The 16222-nt window shown below is 37.0% G+C and overlaps 1 protein-coding gene across 2 annotated transcripts in view; it reads right to left on the bottom strand.

Annotated features, from left to right (window-relative positions):
• The window catches only part of DLG2 (discs large MAGUK scaffold protein 2), a 2032915-nt gene that overhangs the window by 1163156 nt on the left and 853537 nt on the right, over positions 1–16222 (bottom strand). The window contains exon 1 of one of the 2 annotated variants that reach the window (XM_063094165.1): positions 5956–6057. The exons of the other annotated variant lie outside the window; for it this stretch is intronic. Within the exon in view, the coding sequence (XP_062950235.1) occupies positions 5956–6057 (102 nt within the window). Of the gene's footprint in view, positions 1–5955; positions 6058–16222 lie in introns of those variants that run through there. 2 annotated transcript variants of the gene reach the window in all.

Raw genomic sequence — 16222 nt, 5'->3', positions numbered from 1 at the left:
TTTTCTAATTTGTTTTCTTTCTGAATTCAGTTCCTTTTAGGTTATTTCAATGAACATGTATTACCATAAAATAAAAACAAAGAACACACCCAAAATAGTAAAAGTTTGGCAATTTTCAAAATAGAGGAAAATTGTCCAATCAATGACAAAAATGTACATAGTGATCTATCAGTCGATGCATCCTCTGGTACCACCTCTCTTTTATAACAAAGTTGACCACATTTAAATAAAAGCATGGGCAAACAAAACCACTTCTTTGCCACAGAGACCTTTTAGGCAGGAAAAGGAGGTCTGGGAGAGATGGAGAGAGCCAGAGGGTTTTAGGGAACTGTCCGACAGGGAGGTGCTGACTGGTGCTCTACTCTTGGGAGAGAACCCTTTGGAGGTTGGGAGCCCACAACCCCTTCCCCTTTCTCTTTCTCCTCTTTCTTCCCCTCATTCCCTTCCCATCATACTGTTCTATTTCCTTACTTCTTCACTGCTTTCTCTGTATTCCTGATAACTTGGAGATTGGAGGAAACAATACTTGTAAAGCCTAAGACAGTGCCTAGATGTTTAATCAAACCAAATTATTTCTTCCTTTCCCTTTACTTCTTCTGTACCTAAACTTAAACCTTACTTCTTTTGATTACCTCCTCTTTTTTCTATTTTCTTTCATTTTAACCTCCTTCTCACTCTCCTTCTCTTTTTTGAGAAAGTCAGCATACAGAAGGGAGGTTGCTTTCTACCAGATGATTCCTTTCCTTTGAGGCATAGGGTGATTCAAGCAATGTCCAAACATTCACTGGAAAAAAAACAGGATCCAGGACTCTACTATATTATCAAGAACTTTTCCTATCAAAGAAGATATTAACAGGCACCTGATGTGGCCTAGGGGCTTGATAGTTTGATTCAGTTGAGCTTTTATATTAACAAATGGCTACTGGGGGGAAGAGAGAGGTTCCCTAAAGTTTGCACCACATTTCTTTTTTTTATTGTGTATGTTTAAGGTGCACAACATGATCTTTTGATGTACACAGTGTAATGATTACTACAGTCCATCCAATTAACATATTCGTTATCTCACATTTACCCTGTGTGCATGTGTTTCTGCGTGTAAGAGCAACTAAAATCTACTCTGTTTGCAAATTTCCAATATAAAATACAATATTATTAACTATAGTCTTCATGCTGTACCTTAGATCTCTAGCTTTATTCATACTATATAGTTGTAACTTTGTGTCCTTTGACCTACATCTCCCCATTTACTCCTCAGCCCCCATAACCATCATTGTACTCTCTATTTCTATGTATACTACTTTTGTTAATATCTCACATACAAATGTGGTCATGCAGTATTTTTCTTACTGTCTCTGGCTTATTTCACTCAGCATAATGTTCTCCAGGTTCATCCATGTAATAACAAATAACAGGCTGCATAGTATTCATATATATATATGAACACATACACACATATATATTCATATATATCAATATACATACATACGTAATACATATACATATATACCATAATGTATTTATCCATTTATCTGTCAGTGGACACTTAGGTTGTTTACCTGTCTTAGCTATTGTGAATTATGCTGCAATGGACGTAAGAATGCAGATATCTCTACAAGGTGCTGATATCATTTCCTTTGGGTATATATCCATAAGGGGAATTTGTGGCTCATATAGTAGGTCTATTTTGAGTGCTTTAAGGAACCTCTATACTGTTTTCCATAATGGCTGTACCAATTTACTTTCCCACCAACAGTACACAAGAGTTCTATCTTCTCCACACCCTTGCCAACACTTTATATCTCTTGTCTTTTTGATAATAGCCATCCTAACAGGTATGAAGTGATATCTCATTGTGGTTTTGATTTGCATGTCCCTAATATTGAGCAGTTGTTCATATTCCTACTACCCATTTTTATGTCTTTTTTGGAAAAATGTATATTCAGCTCCTTTTCTCACTTTGTAACATGTGCCATATTTTAATCACATCTTCCTTTTAAGTAAAAAAAAAAAAAAAAAAGCAAAGAAATAATTGTACAGAACATTCCAGTTTATAAAGTATTTTTAGAACATTAGGAAAAATAACAAATATTCCACCTTTTTTGTTTGTGTGTGTTTGCTTTGGAAATGTTGATCACTGGAATAAGGAGATTGAAAGGAGGGAGACACACAAGGACTGCTGACCCTTTCAATGAACAAGATAAAAGAAAAATAAATAACGTATAAGCTGCACCTTGAAATTATATTCAGAACGTGGATCTTTGCAGATGGCGAAAACAGTTAAGTAACTGTAAAGGTGATACCTATTTTCTTATAATGACAGAAACTACTACGAGAAGAAGAAAAAAAAAGCCTTTTAGAAATCCTCCTCCATGGAAAGTCATTCCCATAAACAGCATTGCATAGTAATGGCTTAAGAACTGGGGAAAAGAGAGGGAAATAATGGGAAAACTCTATTTTTGTTTCTCTCATCAGAACTTAAGGTCAAGTGGGACTGTGGATATTCTGTATTTTAGAGAAGGAAGTAGAATTACCTCTCCCAATAGATTTGGAATTCCTGGAAGGAGGAATGGCGTTATACTGACATTTGTATTGCTATTACCTATCACAGTGCCTAGGATAGAGCCTCGCAAAGAAACGCACTCTGTAGTTACAGTCATGTCATATAGTCTGTTAACAAAATTGAATGACAGCTAGAATTCAGCAAAGGGGGCCCTGGAGATGGCTAAGTGACAAAATAAAATAATTTGGGGTTTTACTTAGAAAGCTCAAGTTACTCAGCGTTCTTCAAGCCTTTGCTAGATTTAGCATAATAAGAACAGTGTTTGTGTTTTTGAAACTGACAGTTTGGCCTACACATGAATATGATTTTAGACTTTGTCATGTTAAATATCTTCCAGGAAAGTAAATAACCATCCTAATAATCTTATTTTCATGCTTACTAGCATGTTTTTGGAAGTTTCTTATTGACATCTATGTCTTTATGAGTTTTTTTTCAACAATTTAAATTCTACTTTCATTACTCAAAGATCCAACTAAAATTCTTATTCAACTAAAATTCAAGTAATATAGTCATCTGCCACATCATTTGACTTTGAGACCATAGGGGACAAGAGATGTTTATTGCCATGTCTCCAGTGTCTAGTGTTTATTGTTTGCTCAATGAATATTTGTTGATCAAATGAAATAATAGTATCATTTTTTCATTAATTGTTATAAATACAACTTTATGTTATGAATATATTAATATATAAATCGTTCCTATATTTTATTTAAACAGCATAGAACAGTGAAAAGTAACATTGAGACAAGTAATGAGTGAGCTTATAGCAAAGATGAACAATTTATGGAAAGAACTATCTTAGCAGTGAAAAGTGTTCTTCCTAGAAATGATGAGCTCAGCCCCTCTCAGTGGATCTATGAAATAACCAAGACCACAGAAAAGCATCAATCATTTTATGAATGTATATATACTAAGCACTGCATGTATCTCATTTACATTTTATTTATCACGATAACATAGTAATATGTAATGCAGTAGTTATTACTAAGGCCATTTTTCATATGAGAAAACTGAGACTTAGAGTAATCAAATGTATCTATTAAGGGTGAAACTTAGTTTTGAAATGCAAGCCTGTCTGATAGGCAAGTTTTCCACATTATGTTCTGCTGTCATCTGTCAGACAGTGTTGAAGAAATCTACTAGAGGAACACTAGAGTAGAAGGTTCTAGTATTCTTTCCATATCTAAGATTCTAAGGTGGGAGCCTTACATCAACCAGTTTCTAATTAACCATATGTTAAGCATGATTATAATATAATAATTGATCCCACTATGTAGGGCTTTTGAGAATTATTTTATTCAAATAGTTGGCAAAATAGAATGGGATATACCTTCCAAAAGTATTATTTTATTTCCATAGGGAATTAATTTATTTTCCAGTAATAATGTTTACCAACTCACATGGTATAGGTATTTCATTTTACTGATATAGATCTCTTTCACAATATGACTGTGTCAAACCAGAACACCAAAAGGAATAGAAATTAAAGGAAGTTAAACTAATATAATTTCCCAGCCTTAAAAACAAATGTGTGTACTTGTAATCATACCAATTCCTATGGTTTGAAAACCAGGGAAAAATATAACAGCATAAAAGAAACTTCTTTGAAAAGGGGCTTGAAGGGTTGAATGCAAATTCAGCATTCACCACACCAATAGCTTACCTTATTTGATAATTAGCTTCTGTTTTATTTCCCCTGACAAATAATTCACCTTTGTTAATAATCGTTTAGCACTGCAAAGCAATTCTCATAAGTTCATGAGAATGGATTTTAAGCAGTAGCCATTACTAAGATGATGCTGTAAATGCAATTAGAAGAGAATGAATAGAAGCATGGGGGATGGGTGACAGGTTGTGTGGGGAGAGGACCCAACTAGCTAGTTACTGATGCTGTTCATTCACATACATCTTCGTGACAGGGATAAACACACAACTCTTTAAGAATTCTAAGACTTCTTTGGGGGTTCCTAAAGGAACGTGTAGCTACTCTATGAGTAATATTTTTTTAACTGACCCTAAGGTGCAACCTATCATACTGGGTAAAAAATAAATAAATCCCTGGCAGTAACTTTATCACTAAATGATTTTATGAAAGTTATCAATCAGATAATGTTAGAGCTAAAGGGGGTCTAAAAGATTATGTCATCCACACCTCTCATTTTATGAAAGAATACCTGAGGCTATAGAAGAGAAAAGATTCTGTAGGCATAGCTGGTATAAAACTCGTAATCCTGATTCCCAGTTATTTCGTTAAGCCTACACCTCCTCTGAGCACTATCCATGAAGTTGAATGTGTATGTTTCATTAACTTTACTGTGTAAGGTGCTTACCAGCTGTTCAATCCAGTCTCTGGTGTTATCTTTCAGAATAATAGAGATAGTGTGATGTTTTTATTCGCTCACAGAAGTGAATTTTCAGTTATTTCAGATGAATCTCTCTCTCTCCTTAGGGAGTCACCATAGTAGCTACACGAAGTGTTTTATATAAACAAGCTGGACAAATCTACCAGCTTTTCAAGATAAAAAGAAGTAGAGGATTGTACCTAGGGGTAATGGGACATGCACTCAGACCATTCATGGACTAAAACTATTAAAACACCAAGTTCTATCCATCTTTTTCAGGGAGTGCATCATCGGGTCCAACAAAAGAAAGCCCTATTAACATATTTCAGACAAGGAGCAATGAATGATAACCTGCTTCAAAAACCTTCAAACCTCATTTCCTTGTAACAGCAATCACCTTTACAAAAATCTGGGGTGGGACAGTTATTCTCTACAAACTTCACTGAGTAACTGCGCCACCTCTTGATAAAATTTGTTTGTTGGTTTAAAGTGGGTTGTATAAGCTCAGAGAAAAACACACAATTAGGGGCAACATGACCCTAGCTCCTGATATTCTATCTAAAATAGAAATAAGCTCCTCATCTTTAAAAGTGCCGAATTGCAAACATGTGTTTAATTTCATTTAGAGAACATCATCTACAACCCCAACTACTCCTGCTGGTGGGCCGAGTGGGTTGGGGCTCCAGGTGGTGCTAACCTGTGATGAGTTCAGGAGTTCCTAAATCAGCGGCCGGGAGCCCAGTAGCCAGTTAAATGCATAACAAGATTCCAGGCACAGAACCATCTAAGGCGCCCCCTTTCCGAGCTGTATCTGCTCTTGGAGCCTCTGTATGTTAGAGACCAGGATCCTATCACCACCGAGTTATCAGCCCAACATCAGATGCCAGAAAATCAGAGCGCTTTCCTGATCCCAAAACCCAGCCGGCTCTCAGAGAGGGCAGAGCAGTCGTAGCTGCTGTCATTCTCCCAACAGGCAGACACACAAACAAAAGGAACTGTTTGCTTCCCAAGGGAGGCAGCATGCATTAAAAAGACATGAACCTCTCGTCCTACCTTGCATCCAAACATCAACGACAAAGTGTTGTTGGTGCAAGCAACTTTGCAGTGGCAAATCATTGGTGTAAAACAATCAGGGTCCTTAACAACAGGGCACATTCCTTTCGGGCTGCGGCAGTGGCAGCTCGCTGGAGGACCCGAACACGGTGCTCTCCCGGCACATGGAGCTACAGCCTAGACCGAGCTGCCGCTTCGATCGCTGCCCCCTACGCCCCGCGCGGCCATCCCGGAGCCCCGGTGGAAGCAATGCCGCGGGCAAGTACCGAGCGTCTCGGGGTCTCCCTTCCCTGGGGAACGAGGCGGGGGTGGGGGGGGGGGTGCGCAGAGACAGAACCAAAGGGGGTTTTCGCCCCTATGGTGAATTTGGAGGAGATAAAATTTAAAAAATAATAATAATATTTTTAAAAACCATAAAAATAAAAAGAAGCGAGGAGCTTAGACGAAGGTTCAAAGGAGGTGGGGCAGTATTAACATGTAAAAGGAGGTGCCCGCCTACTCTCCCCAATCACACAAGATTGTCATGCGAACTGAAGGGGCTGAAATTATTCCCTCCGAAGGAAAAAAAAAAAAAAAATACTGCAGCTCTCGATCTGGTAGAAAGCCAGTGGCTTGCTGCAATCCAGAGTCACCGTGGGGAGCGCTGGCCCGGCAAGCGGGGTGGGAGGGAGGGGCCGAGGGGGGGAGCGCGGCGCTCGCCAACCGAGCCCGGCCCGCGGACGCACTCGGGCCACCCAGGGGTCCCTGGGCTCGGCGCGGGGCCTTCCCACGCCGACGTGACCCCGAGACCACACTCGGTCTCCATCGTTACTGCCACCCGAGTGTAGACGACCTCCGAGGCCGAGTTCCCAGGAAGGGGAGGCCGGCGCGAAACCCTGCAGGGAGCATCGTCCCCGTGCTGACAACGGCGGGGGGAGGGGGGCGGGCAGCAAAGGGATGGGGTGGAAATGGGCTCCAAGGGGTTTCGCTGGTGCCCTACGCCCTTTACTTCTGGGTCAGAGAGCTTACTTACTCTCTGTGTGACAGAAGCGGCCTCAGAACCAAAGCTTTGTCTGATACAATATTTTTCAATCTCAAAGAGGAAGAGTCCGTCTTTTCTCCACCGTGGTATCTTACAGGCTTCAAGAAGCTCAAGAAGTATTTATGTTGTTCTGGAAGTATGAATGACGAGACTGATGGATACTTTATTGCTTTTTTTCTCTTTTAACTGAGGCTGTCAAAATTGCAAAAAAGCCAAAAAAATCAGCATGTGGCTGGTACAGCTGCAAAATTGCTTATTGGAGACAGGGGGAAAATGTGTTAAGTAGGGTGTGGGGTAGAAAGTGGGTAAAACTAGCAATCTTTAGGTGGCACCTGGGTGCCTGGTACTATGCCACACAGATTGTTGGTAGAAATAGAGCAAGACATCAGGGTTTGGAATTAGACTGGCTCTGGTGCTTGGTATGGCTTTGTGTAAGTCACTTACATTATCTGCACCCGTTTGTTTATCTGTAAAGTGGGGCAACTAACCCTTGCCCTGCAGCGTTGTCATAAAGACTAGATATAGTGAACAACACATTCTTGTGGTAAGACCCTGTACAGATACATAACAGCTGCTCTTTATTACATGGCTTCTCTCATATCTTAGCCTGAGAGGTAGATATTATTGGATGCAATTTTCCTAGGGGAGAAAACTGAGGCCCTGAGGGTTATATCACTTACCCAAGTCACACAATTAATAAGCCATGAAAATGAGGTTCAAAGACAAGTGGTGGAGAATAGTTTTAAAAGCAACATCATGGGAGACATTGCACACTTCTCCAGAAACATGTTCCAAAGTCTCTAGATTTATTCGGGCAGGGTCAGGCCTGTCACATTCACGTGAATGTGGCAATTCCAAAAGTCTCTCTACAATTGGGCACTGAACTCAGATACCACCTGAAATACAGCGACAACATAGTCCTAAATGTTCATAACAAGCTCTGCTGAAACCAAGTCCTCCAGATGTAATTCCACCAGAATACCAGACTAAGCTACACTAAGTTAATATGAGTCCTATGCTAATACGAGTCCTAAGCTAATATGTAATATACACTAAGCTAATATGAGTCCCAATATCATGATATGTTTCATCCTTACAAAGTTTAAAAGTTCTGGTAAGAAGAAAAAAAAAAAAAACTTGCAAATTGTCAATCAAATGGAGTGTCTTATAAACTTTCTTTCAACTCATATGAAAAATACCCCAAGTTAATGGAAATTAAACCTGATTGTGTCAGAATTCTCTGGGACGCTTGTTAAAAACATGGACTCTCAGGCCTAACCCTACATTCTCTTTCCATAGGCCAGGAGAATGTGAAGGAATCTACATTTTCAATCAGCCCGCTTGTGAGAGGAATGAGTCTAGTCCATGAAATTAAGATCTCTTTGAAGTAAAATCTATATGAAACAAAGTATGAGCAAAAATCAGCATGGAAAGACAATCAAAGTTGGATTAAACCTGGTTCTAACTGAAGAGGATAGCCATGCCTCAGGGTTTCTTTTTGTTTGGTTGGTTTTTGTTTTACATTAAATGCAGGAGTCCTTCCCTAGTTGATTATCTGGAGGCTGCTGGGACTCATGAGGTCTAATATATATGTGCTTAAGCAAATTTGTTCACATTTTAGGAGATCACTGGTCTGAGGCCTTCTGGAGAATCCTAAAGTCACATTTACAGATTAAGTGTATCCCTTAGCATTTTATCCCTTTTTGTTACCATAAAATGTGTGATCGTATGAGCACTTCCACCTACAGAGTGTCTATAATTATGGCTGTTTTTTCCGAAGGAGAATAGATTCTAAAAAAGTTGTACAATATTTCCCTTATTCATTAACCTATAATTTGGATTTCAAACACCCAAAAAGTATTATATGCTCTATATTGTGATGTTCCAATAATATCTAACACAGTCTTTCCCTAATGAATTACCCAAGCTAAGGCTGACCTCTTATTCTAGAGCAGCATTAAAGGCTGTTCAAGTTATTCCCCATTTTACAGTTTGTGCTGGTTTAACTTGATAAAGCCAGATGACAAAACATAAAGAAAAATGTGTATTTCATTACCTTAATCTTTTATGCTTAATTTTAGTCAATGAAATTTCATTTATCTATATATCTCTCTTTTGAGTTGCATACACACACATAAACACACACACACAACTGTGAATGTGTATCTGTTTTCTGTTTTTATGCATTTCACAAAATGCTTTTCCGTAATTCTTGTCTCTCAAAAATAGGTCTGGGGTGAATTAAAGTAGGAGGGGGGAGAGGGGGAAAGTTGTTTCCATGACAATGTATTCCATAGTTACAGCCAGTAACCACTATGGTTAAAAAATGAATCACTGTTACCTTAAGATATGAACATATTGCATTATTGGTCTGAAAAGCACTAATTTGGAAGTATATTCATAACTGCATGGGGGTGTACTGCAATATTTTTAGGAGGAGATATTACTAAGGAATGCTAGGAGATGATGCATCATTTTTATAGTCAAAATAACTACCCTTTATTAGACATTTCAATGACTGGTAACATTTATAGTTCTTCCTAATAATCATCACTTTTATGAAATGATACATTAGAACTACACACTATTACCCATTTTTCCTAATAACAACTTTCCTCAAAATGAACTCATAATCACACACACACACAAAAAAAAACAGGATTATCAATAAGTATGACCAGGTTTAATTTTAATCTTTTGTCTATTATTACTATTATTTCTAATCAGAAATTAGGACAAGATAAGAAGCATTAGCTAATTACTCATCTGTTTTCTTTCTTTGCTGATATCTTCCATAGAAATTTTAATTAGAGGTTGTTCATGCTGGAAGGGAAAAGAGAAGATTGGACACCAGGAACCATAGTGCTTTTTCCTACTGACTGAATGACTTCGAGCAAGCAACTCAGCCTCTCTGAGCATCGATTCCCTTTTCTATTAAGATGTGGTGTGTTGGACTTGCAGAGGGAGAGAACACACCTAGGGATACAAACTGTAGTGGCAGAATGGGGAGGGGGGGAAGTTGGAAATAATTGGGTGGGGGACAGGGGGTACAATTCTAACTTGTGGTAATGGGCATGCTGCCAGTATGGATCTGGCCTTCACATCTAGGGCATGAGGGGAGACAATCAGCTTCATATCTCATGAATATCCATAACCATTTTTTTTTAAAAAAACAAACCAAACCAAAACAAAACAAACAAAGATGAAATGGGTATACTAGATCATCTCTAAGTTTACTTCCAATGCTGAAGTTATCTGATTGGCCTTCCAAATACAGGTTTTTAAGAATGGAAAGGAACTCTGAGAAGCCATTTAGTTCAACCACCAGTTTTTAGAAAATAAACCCTTCTATTGTGCTTATTACTCGTATGTGATATGTGCAAATACAGTGTTTGCTACATGCGCGGTTGTAGCAGTGTGCTACAGCCAGATCCTTCTCATGAGAGCTGATTGTGTGTGCCTCTTTCTAACTTCCCACTCAGCGACATCATTCTGGTAGCTTTGAATCAGCTGTAAGAAAGTATTTATATCATGTGAACTGGAAAACGCTAAGTGCTTTATCTACATTGACTTATTTAATCATTACAACTAGGTAACCCAACCAAAAAAAAAAAAAAAAAAAAGGAAACTGACTTACAGAGAGATTAAGTAATTTGCTCTAGGTAACAAAACTGTTGTTGTTATACTAGTCAGGTAAATGAATTAACTAAGAAAAAATTTTTGATGATTTTCAACCACAAATGTTTATTTCTTCCTCATGTTAGATGCCCTTTACAACTTGACTTCACTCTAGCTAGCCCATGTTGTTCCATGCACAGAAGAGCAGCTTCTATCAGGCACATGATATTCTTATTGTAGAAAGAAAAATGTTCAATGGCTAAATATGCAGTGGCTCTTAAAACTTCTGTTCAGACATTGACAACATCTTCCTGCTCACATTTTATTAGCCAAAGAATGTCATGGCCAACCTGATGCCAGTGGGGTGGAAAAAGATAATTCTGTCAGAGGGAGTAAGGAGAGAATATTGGGAACAGTAATACAATAGACCACAGCTTAGGTGGGTGATAGAACTGGGATGTGAAGTCAAGCAATCTGACTTGAGTACCCAGGGTCTTAACAGGAAGACCATCCTGCCTTCACTTACACTCAACACATCCCAATTTTCATCTACTTTCCATAATACAGTTTGTTTTTTAGTAACTCTTTGAGGGAATTCTTCCCTATGACTCCTATAAAGAAAGCATAGTTGATTTAGAAAACACATGAACTTTGGAGCCAATCAGACACACTAGGTTCTGCCACTAATGGCTGTGTGATTTCAACCTTTATATCCTTCTCCTTCCTCTCCCTTCCACTGCATGTTGAAGTCCACTTATTCTAATTTAATCTTTAGCAGAGATGTTTTCATGCAAGTGGAACACAAACTATGTTTTTATCATTGAGTTTCCTGAAGTATATAATGCAGAGAGTCATATGAATGTGTCTTTCTGCGATCACTGAGTTTACAAACGAATTGAAGAGATTGCTTTGAAATAAGAGCTAACAGTGGCTCTTCCTAACTGGAGGAAAGTATATATAATTAAGTACTAATGAATGTACCTAAGTCCGTAAGTATGCTTGACTAATCTGGTTAACCTAAACTATAATTTCTGTAATTATAGAAATAATAGAATTATTTATAATTATCATTTAATTGTATAATTTTCTGTAAAATGGTCATAATGCTATAATATTGCTACAAGGCTTAAAGAGATGATGTATTTCAAAATGCGTGTCAACCTTATCTGGATTGTGCTAGGCACTCTGTAAATTGGAGGGGCTTTGTATTAATTTCCTGATTTGTTTTCAATAAAAGTTAAAAGGAAAGAATAAATCTATTAGACTTATGCAATGTGTATAATCGTTTTACATTGAACAATTTGAAGTCTTTAACCTTTCTTCACAAATCGTACTCTCCCGATGACTTTCCTCATATGCTTTCTCAGCTCTCTCATGCCCCTCTTACTGAGGAACACTTGACTGCAGTGAGGTGTTGTCAGGCCCCATGTAAACTAACTCTAATATCCAACAAGCTTCCCCCATGACTGTCAACTCTTTCTGTTACCTGTCATATCTGAGTCCTTTACTTCAACTCACCTGCCCCCAAGTATTTTGGGCCAGTCACACTAGTGACTGGTTGGCCGTTATCTGAGTCACACTTAGCATGTTTGCCTGACGTTTACTTGAAATAGTTTTTTTGTTTAGTTGTGGTATGGAATGTTTAGTCAATAAATGAATGAATAAAGAACAAATCAATATATGAGTTAAACCAGGCTCTCCACAGCTTCTACCTAGGCCTTAGGTGAACTAGTATAGATCTTTGTCTCCTGATGCAGCCCCTTTCTCCCTACACCCCCACCAAATCCTAGTTGGAAGGAGTACACCCTTTATTGAAGAAATGCCAGCCCATTGATTTTGAATCAATTTTGACATTTTGTTTTAGCAGTGTTTTGAAATAATTATTGTCCTCAGCTTTCATAAGGCAAAGCAAAATTTTGCCTTTAAGTTTTCTCATGGCAATTACGTTCGCCTTTGTTGCCATTTTGAAAAAATAATTTGAAAACATTAACCTCTGCACCACCTGTGAGAATTTCTTTAGTAGCAAAATTCAAATAAAAAAGAACTCTTCTTAGATCTTATTGTTCACCACATTTTATTTCAGTGTTGAAAGCATAAGATTTGAGTCTTGGGTTCCGGTCCTAGTTTTGACACTTGCTGTGTAACCTGAGTCAGTCAATTAATCAATTTGACAATTAATTTGCTCATTAACTAAGAAAGGGGAGGAGGTTGTTGAATAATAACACCTATATCACAGGGTTTCCATAAGAATTAACTAAAATACTGTGTGTGAAAGTATCTATCAAAGTACCTGGCACATATTATTAATAAATGCTTAATAATATTTATTGGTTCACTCACTTATTCTTCTATATATTCATTCATCACACACCAAAACTAGCCAAGAAACTTATTTTAAATAACTGTTAACCAAACACAGCAAAATTTATATGGAATCATTAATTCTACTTTAATATTGTGCTTGCCTGTCTGTGAAACTCAGACAAATTGTTCATTGTTAAAAATATATACTAAACCAGAGTTCAACTTTAAGAGCATCAATTCATGGAAAAACTGACAAGAACATGGCTCATTTTTAATGGCTTTTATATTGCCACTGTGAGCTTCTCTACTACAAATAGATTTTTCTTATCAACTCCCTTTCATCTGAACAATAGATGGCTTTTCTAGCTGCATGAACTAAATGAGGTGACTGACTTACCCTGAACAACACCACTCTATTCTGTTGCAAGCAGGGGCTCTCAGCTAACCAAACCCAAACTAAGCAAAATGATTATTCAATGAAACAATTGCTCCCCTGAAACTGTGAAGACATCAGATCTCTCTTACAATCTCTAGCTATAAATCATAAACAGTATTATGACACAATCTTCTTTTTCTTCTAATAAGGTGAAAGCATGATGTTTGAAGTCCTTGATGGCACCAAATTCTAAGTATAGCCAAGCGAAATTTCCATTTCCTGTTTGCTTAAAATAAGATCATTGTAAGAAAACCACCTTTTTGTACAATGTGTGAGTTACTCCTGTTACAACAATGCTGGTGTTTTCTGCCTTCATTATAAGTACAGTCAATCTCAAGTATCATATGCTGGAAGATCTGAATTGTGTTTGCTAACGTCAGCATGTGACCGTGGAAAAGCCTTTGCTTGGTTCATAATGTCAGCACACTAGCTTTATCTCCCCCTTTTGGTTCCCAATTACTATTTACTCATTCATTCAACAAATATTTTTCACTGTCTACTATGTGCTAGACACTATGCTAAGTTTGGAATGCAGTGTTAAGTATGGATCAATAAAGCCCCGGCCTCATGGAGATTAGAGATCAATGGGAAAAGCAGGCTGGGATAAGCACTTTGAGGAGAGCTATATGGCTCTATGAGAGCATGTAGGGGATCTCATCTAACAAGAGAGGTCAAAGAAGGCATAACTAGGGAAGTGATAACTGAGTTAAGAATGAGAAGTGGGAATTAACTGGACAAATGGAGGAGGAAAATTTACCTCAAGGAGAGGGAACAGAACATACTAACACGGGGAGCCAGAAAACAAGAGATGTAGGAAAGCCTGAGATAAGCTCATAATAATTGGAATACAGGAAACAAGGGAAAACATCATGTGAGCAGAAGCTGAAGAAGAAAGCAGATGTCAGACTATGAAGTTATATTTAAGATTTTTGTTTTTAGTTTAGAAGTCTTAGGAAACTACATAAGGAAGATTTTAAAAGCAGATTTATTAAATATAACTGACATATAATAAACTACAAATATTTAAAGTATACAGTTTGATAAGTTTCAACAATTGTATACATCTGTAAAACCATCAACACAATCAAGATAAATATACAAGGGTACTTCAAAAAGTTTGTGGAAAAACAGAATTGAAAGATAATCTGAATCTTTCCATGAACTATTTGAATTACTCTGGTGTCTATCACCGTCAAAAGTTTCCTCATGCCCCTCTGTAGCCCTTCCCCTGCCCAGTCTTTTCCACTTCCTCCATCCCAAAGCAACAGAAGATGTGCTTTCTGTCAGTATAGATTTGTTTGCATATTCTAGAGACTTATGTAAATGAAATCATACAATATGTGCTTTTTTTCTGATTTTTTTTTCACTTGCCATCTATTCCAGGACTTATCCAGACTATTTTAATAGTTTGTTATTGCTTTTTATTGCTGAGTAATATTACATTTTAAAGTTATACAATGATTTGTTTATATCTGTTGAACATTTGAGTTGTTTCCAGTTTGAGGCTATATAGTTGCTATGAATATGGATGGACATGCATTTCCTTTTCCATTGGAGGTTAGCTTGTTTACATGGTAAATACATGTTAACATTTTTTAAAAACTGTTAAACTGGTTTTTGAAAAGGTTGCATCATTTTGTATTCCCACTAGCAGAGAATGAGAATTATTTCTAGTCCCTTCACATCTTTACCAACACCTGGTATTGTAAGTTATTTTAATTTTAGCCATTCTAATCAATGTATAGTACTATCTCATTGTAGTTGTATTTAATTTACATTTTCTTAATGACTAATAGTGTTGAAAATTTTTCACATGCTTTGTTTATTATCTTCGGTAATGTGTCTATTCAAATCTTTTGCATATCTTTGATATTGGGTTGTTTGTTTCTTAATGTTGAGTTTTGAGAGTTCCTTATGTAGTATGCATTCACACCCCTTGTGAGATATATATTACACATAGTTTTTTTCCCACTCTGAGGTTTGTCTTTTCTTTTAACAGTGTCTTTTGAACAGCAGAAATTTTTAATATTGATTAAGTTGAATTTATTCATTTTTCCTTTTACTGTTCATACTTTTAGTGTTATATCTAAGAAATCTGTGCCTAACCCAAGATCACAAAGATGTTCTCTAATTTCTTCTAGAAGTTTTGTAGTTTCACATTTAAGCCTATGATCAATTTTGAGTTATTTTTTGTATATGGTGTGAGGTATAGATCCAAGTTTATTTTTTTGCACAGGTACATCCAATTGTTTCAGTACCATTTGTTGAAATAGCTATCCTTTCTCCACTTAATCATGTGTGTTTGTCAAAAATCAGTTGTCCTTATATGTGTGGTTTATTTCTTATATGTATGGTTTATTTCTGGACTCTAAATTCCTTTCTGTTGATCTCTTTCTCTGTCTCTACACCAAAACCATAATGTTTTGATTACTGCAGCTTTAAAATAATTCTTGAATTCAGATAGTTTTAGACCTCCAACTTTGTTGTTCTTATATATTCCGAGCTGTATTGACTCTCCTAGGTACTTTGAATTTTCATACAAACTTTAGAATTAACTTATTATGTCTATCTATGAAAATTTATGCTGGAATTTTGAGTATGGAATCTCTAGATCAGTTTGGAGAAAATGGACATTTTAATAGTACTGATTCTTCCAACCCATGAGCAAGATGTTATTCCACTCTTTAGGTCTTTAATTTATCTCAGCAATATTCTGTCATTTTCAGTGTATGTCTGTTTCACATATTTCATCAGATTTTTCCCTATTTCATATTTTATGCTACTGTAGATAGACTTGCTTTATTGATTTCAATTTCTGGCTGCTCCTTTTGAGATGTACAAACACAATTCAGTTGCAACCTTGCTAAACCTATTAGTCTGATAGCTTT

The sequence above is a fragment of the Cynocephalus volans genome, chromosome 4 (genome assembly GCF_027409185.1).
Source record: "Cynocephalus volans isolate mCynVol1 chromosome 4, mCynVol1.pri, whole genome shotgun sequence".
Taxonomy (NCBI): Eukaryota; Metazoa; Chordata; class Mammalia; order Dermoptera; family Cynocephalidae; genus Cynocephalus; species Cynocephalus volans.
The sequence above is the reverse complement of the archived record's forward strand: the minus strand, read 5'-3'. Positions and strand labels throughout refer to the sequence as shown.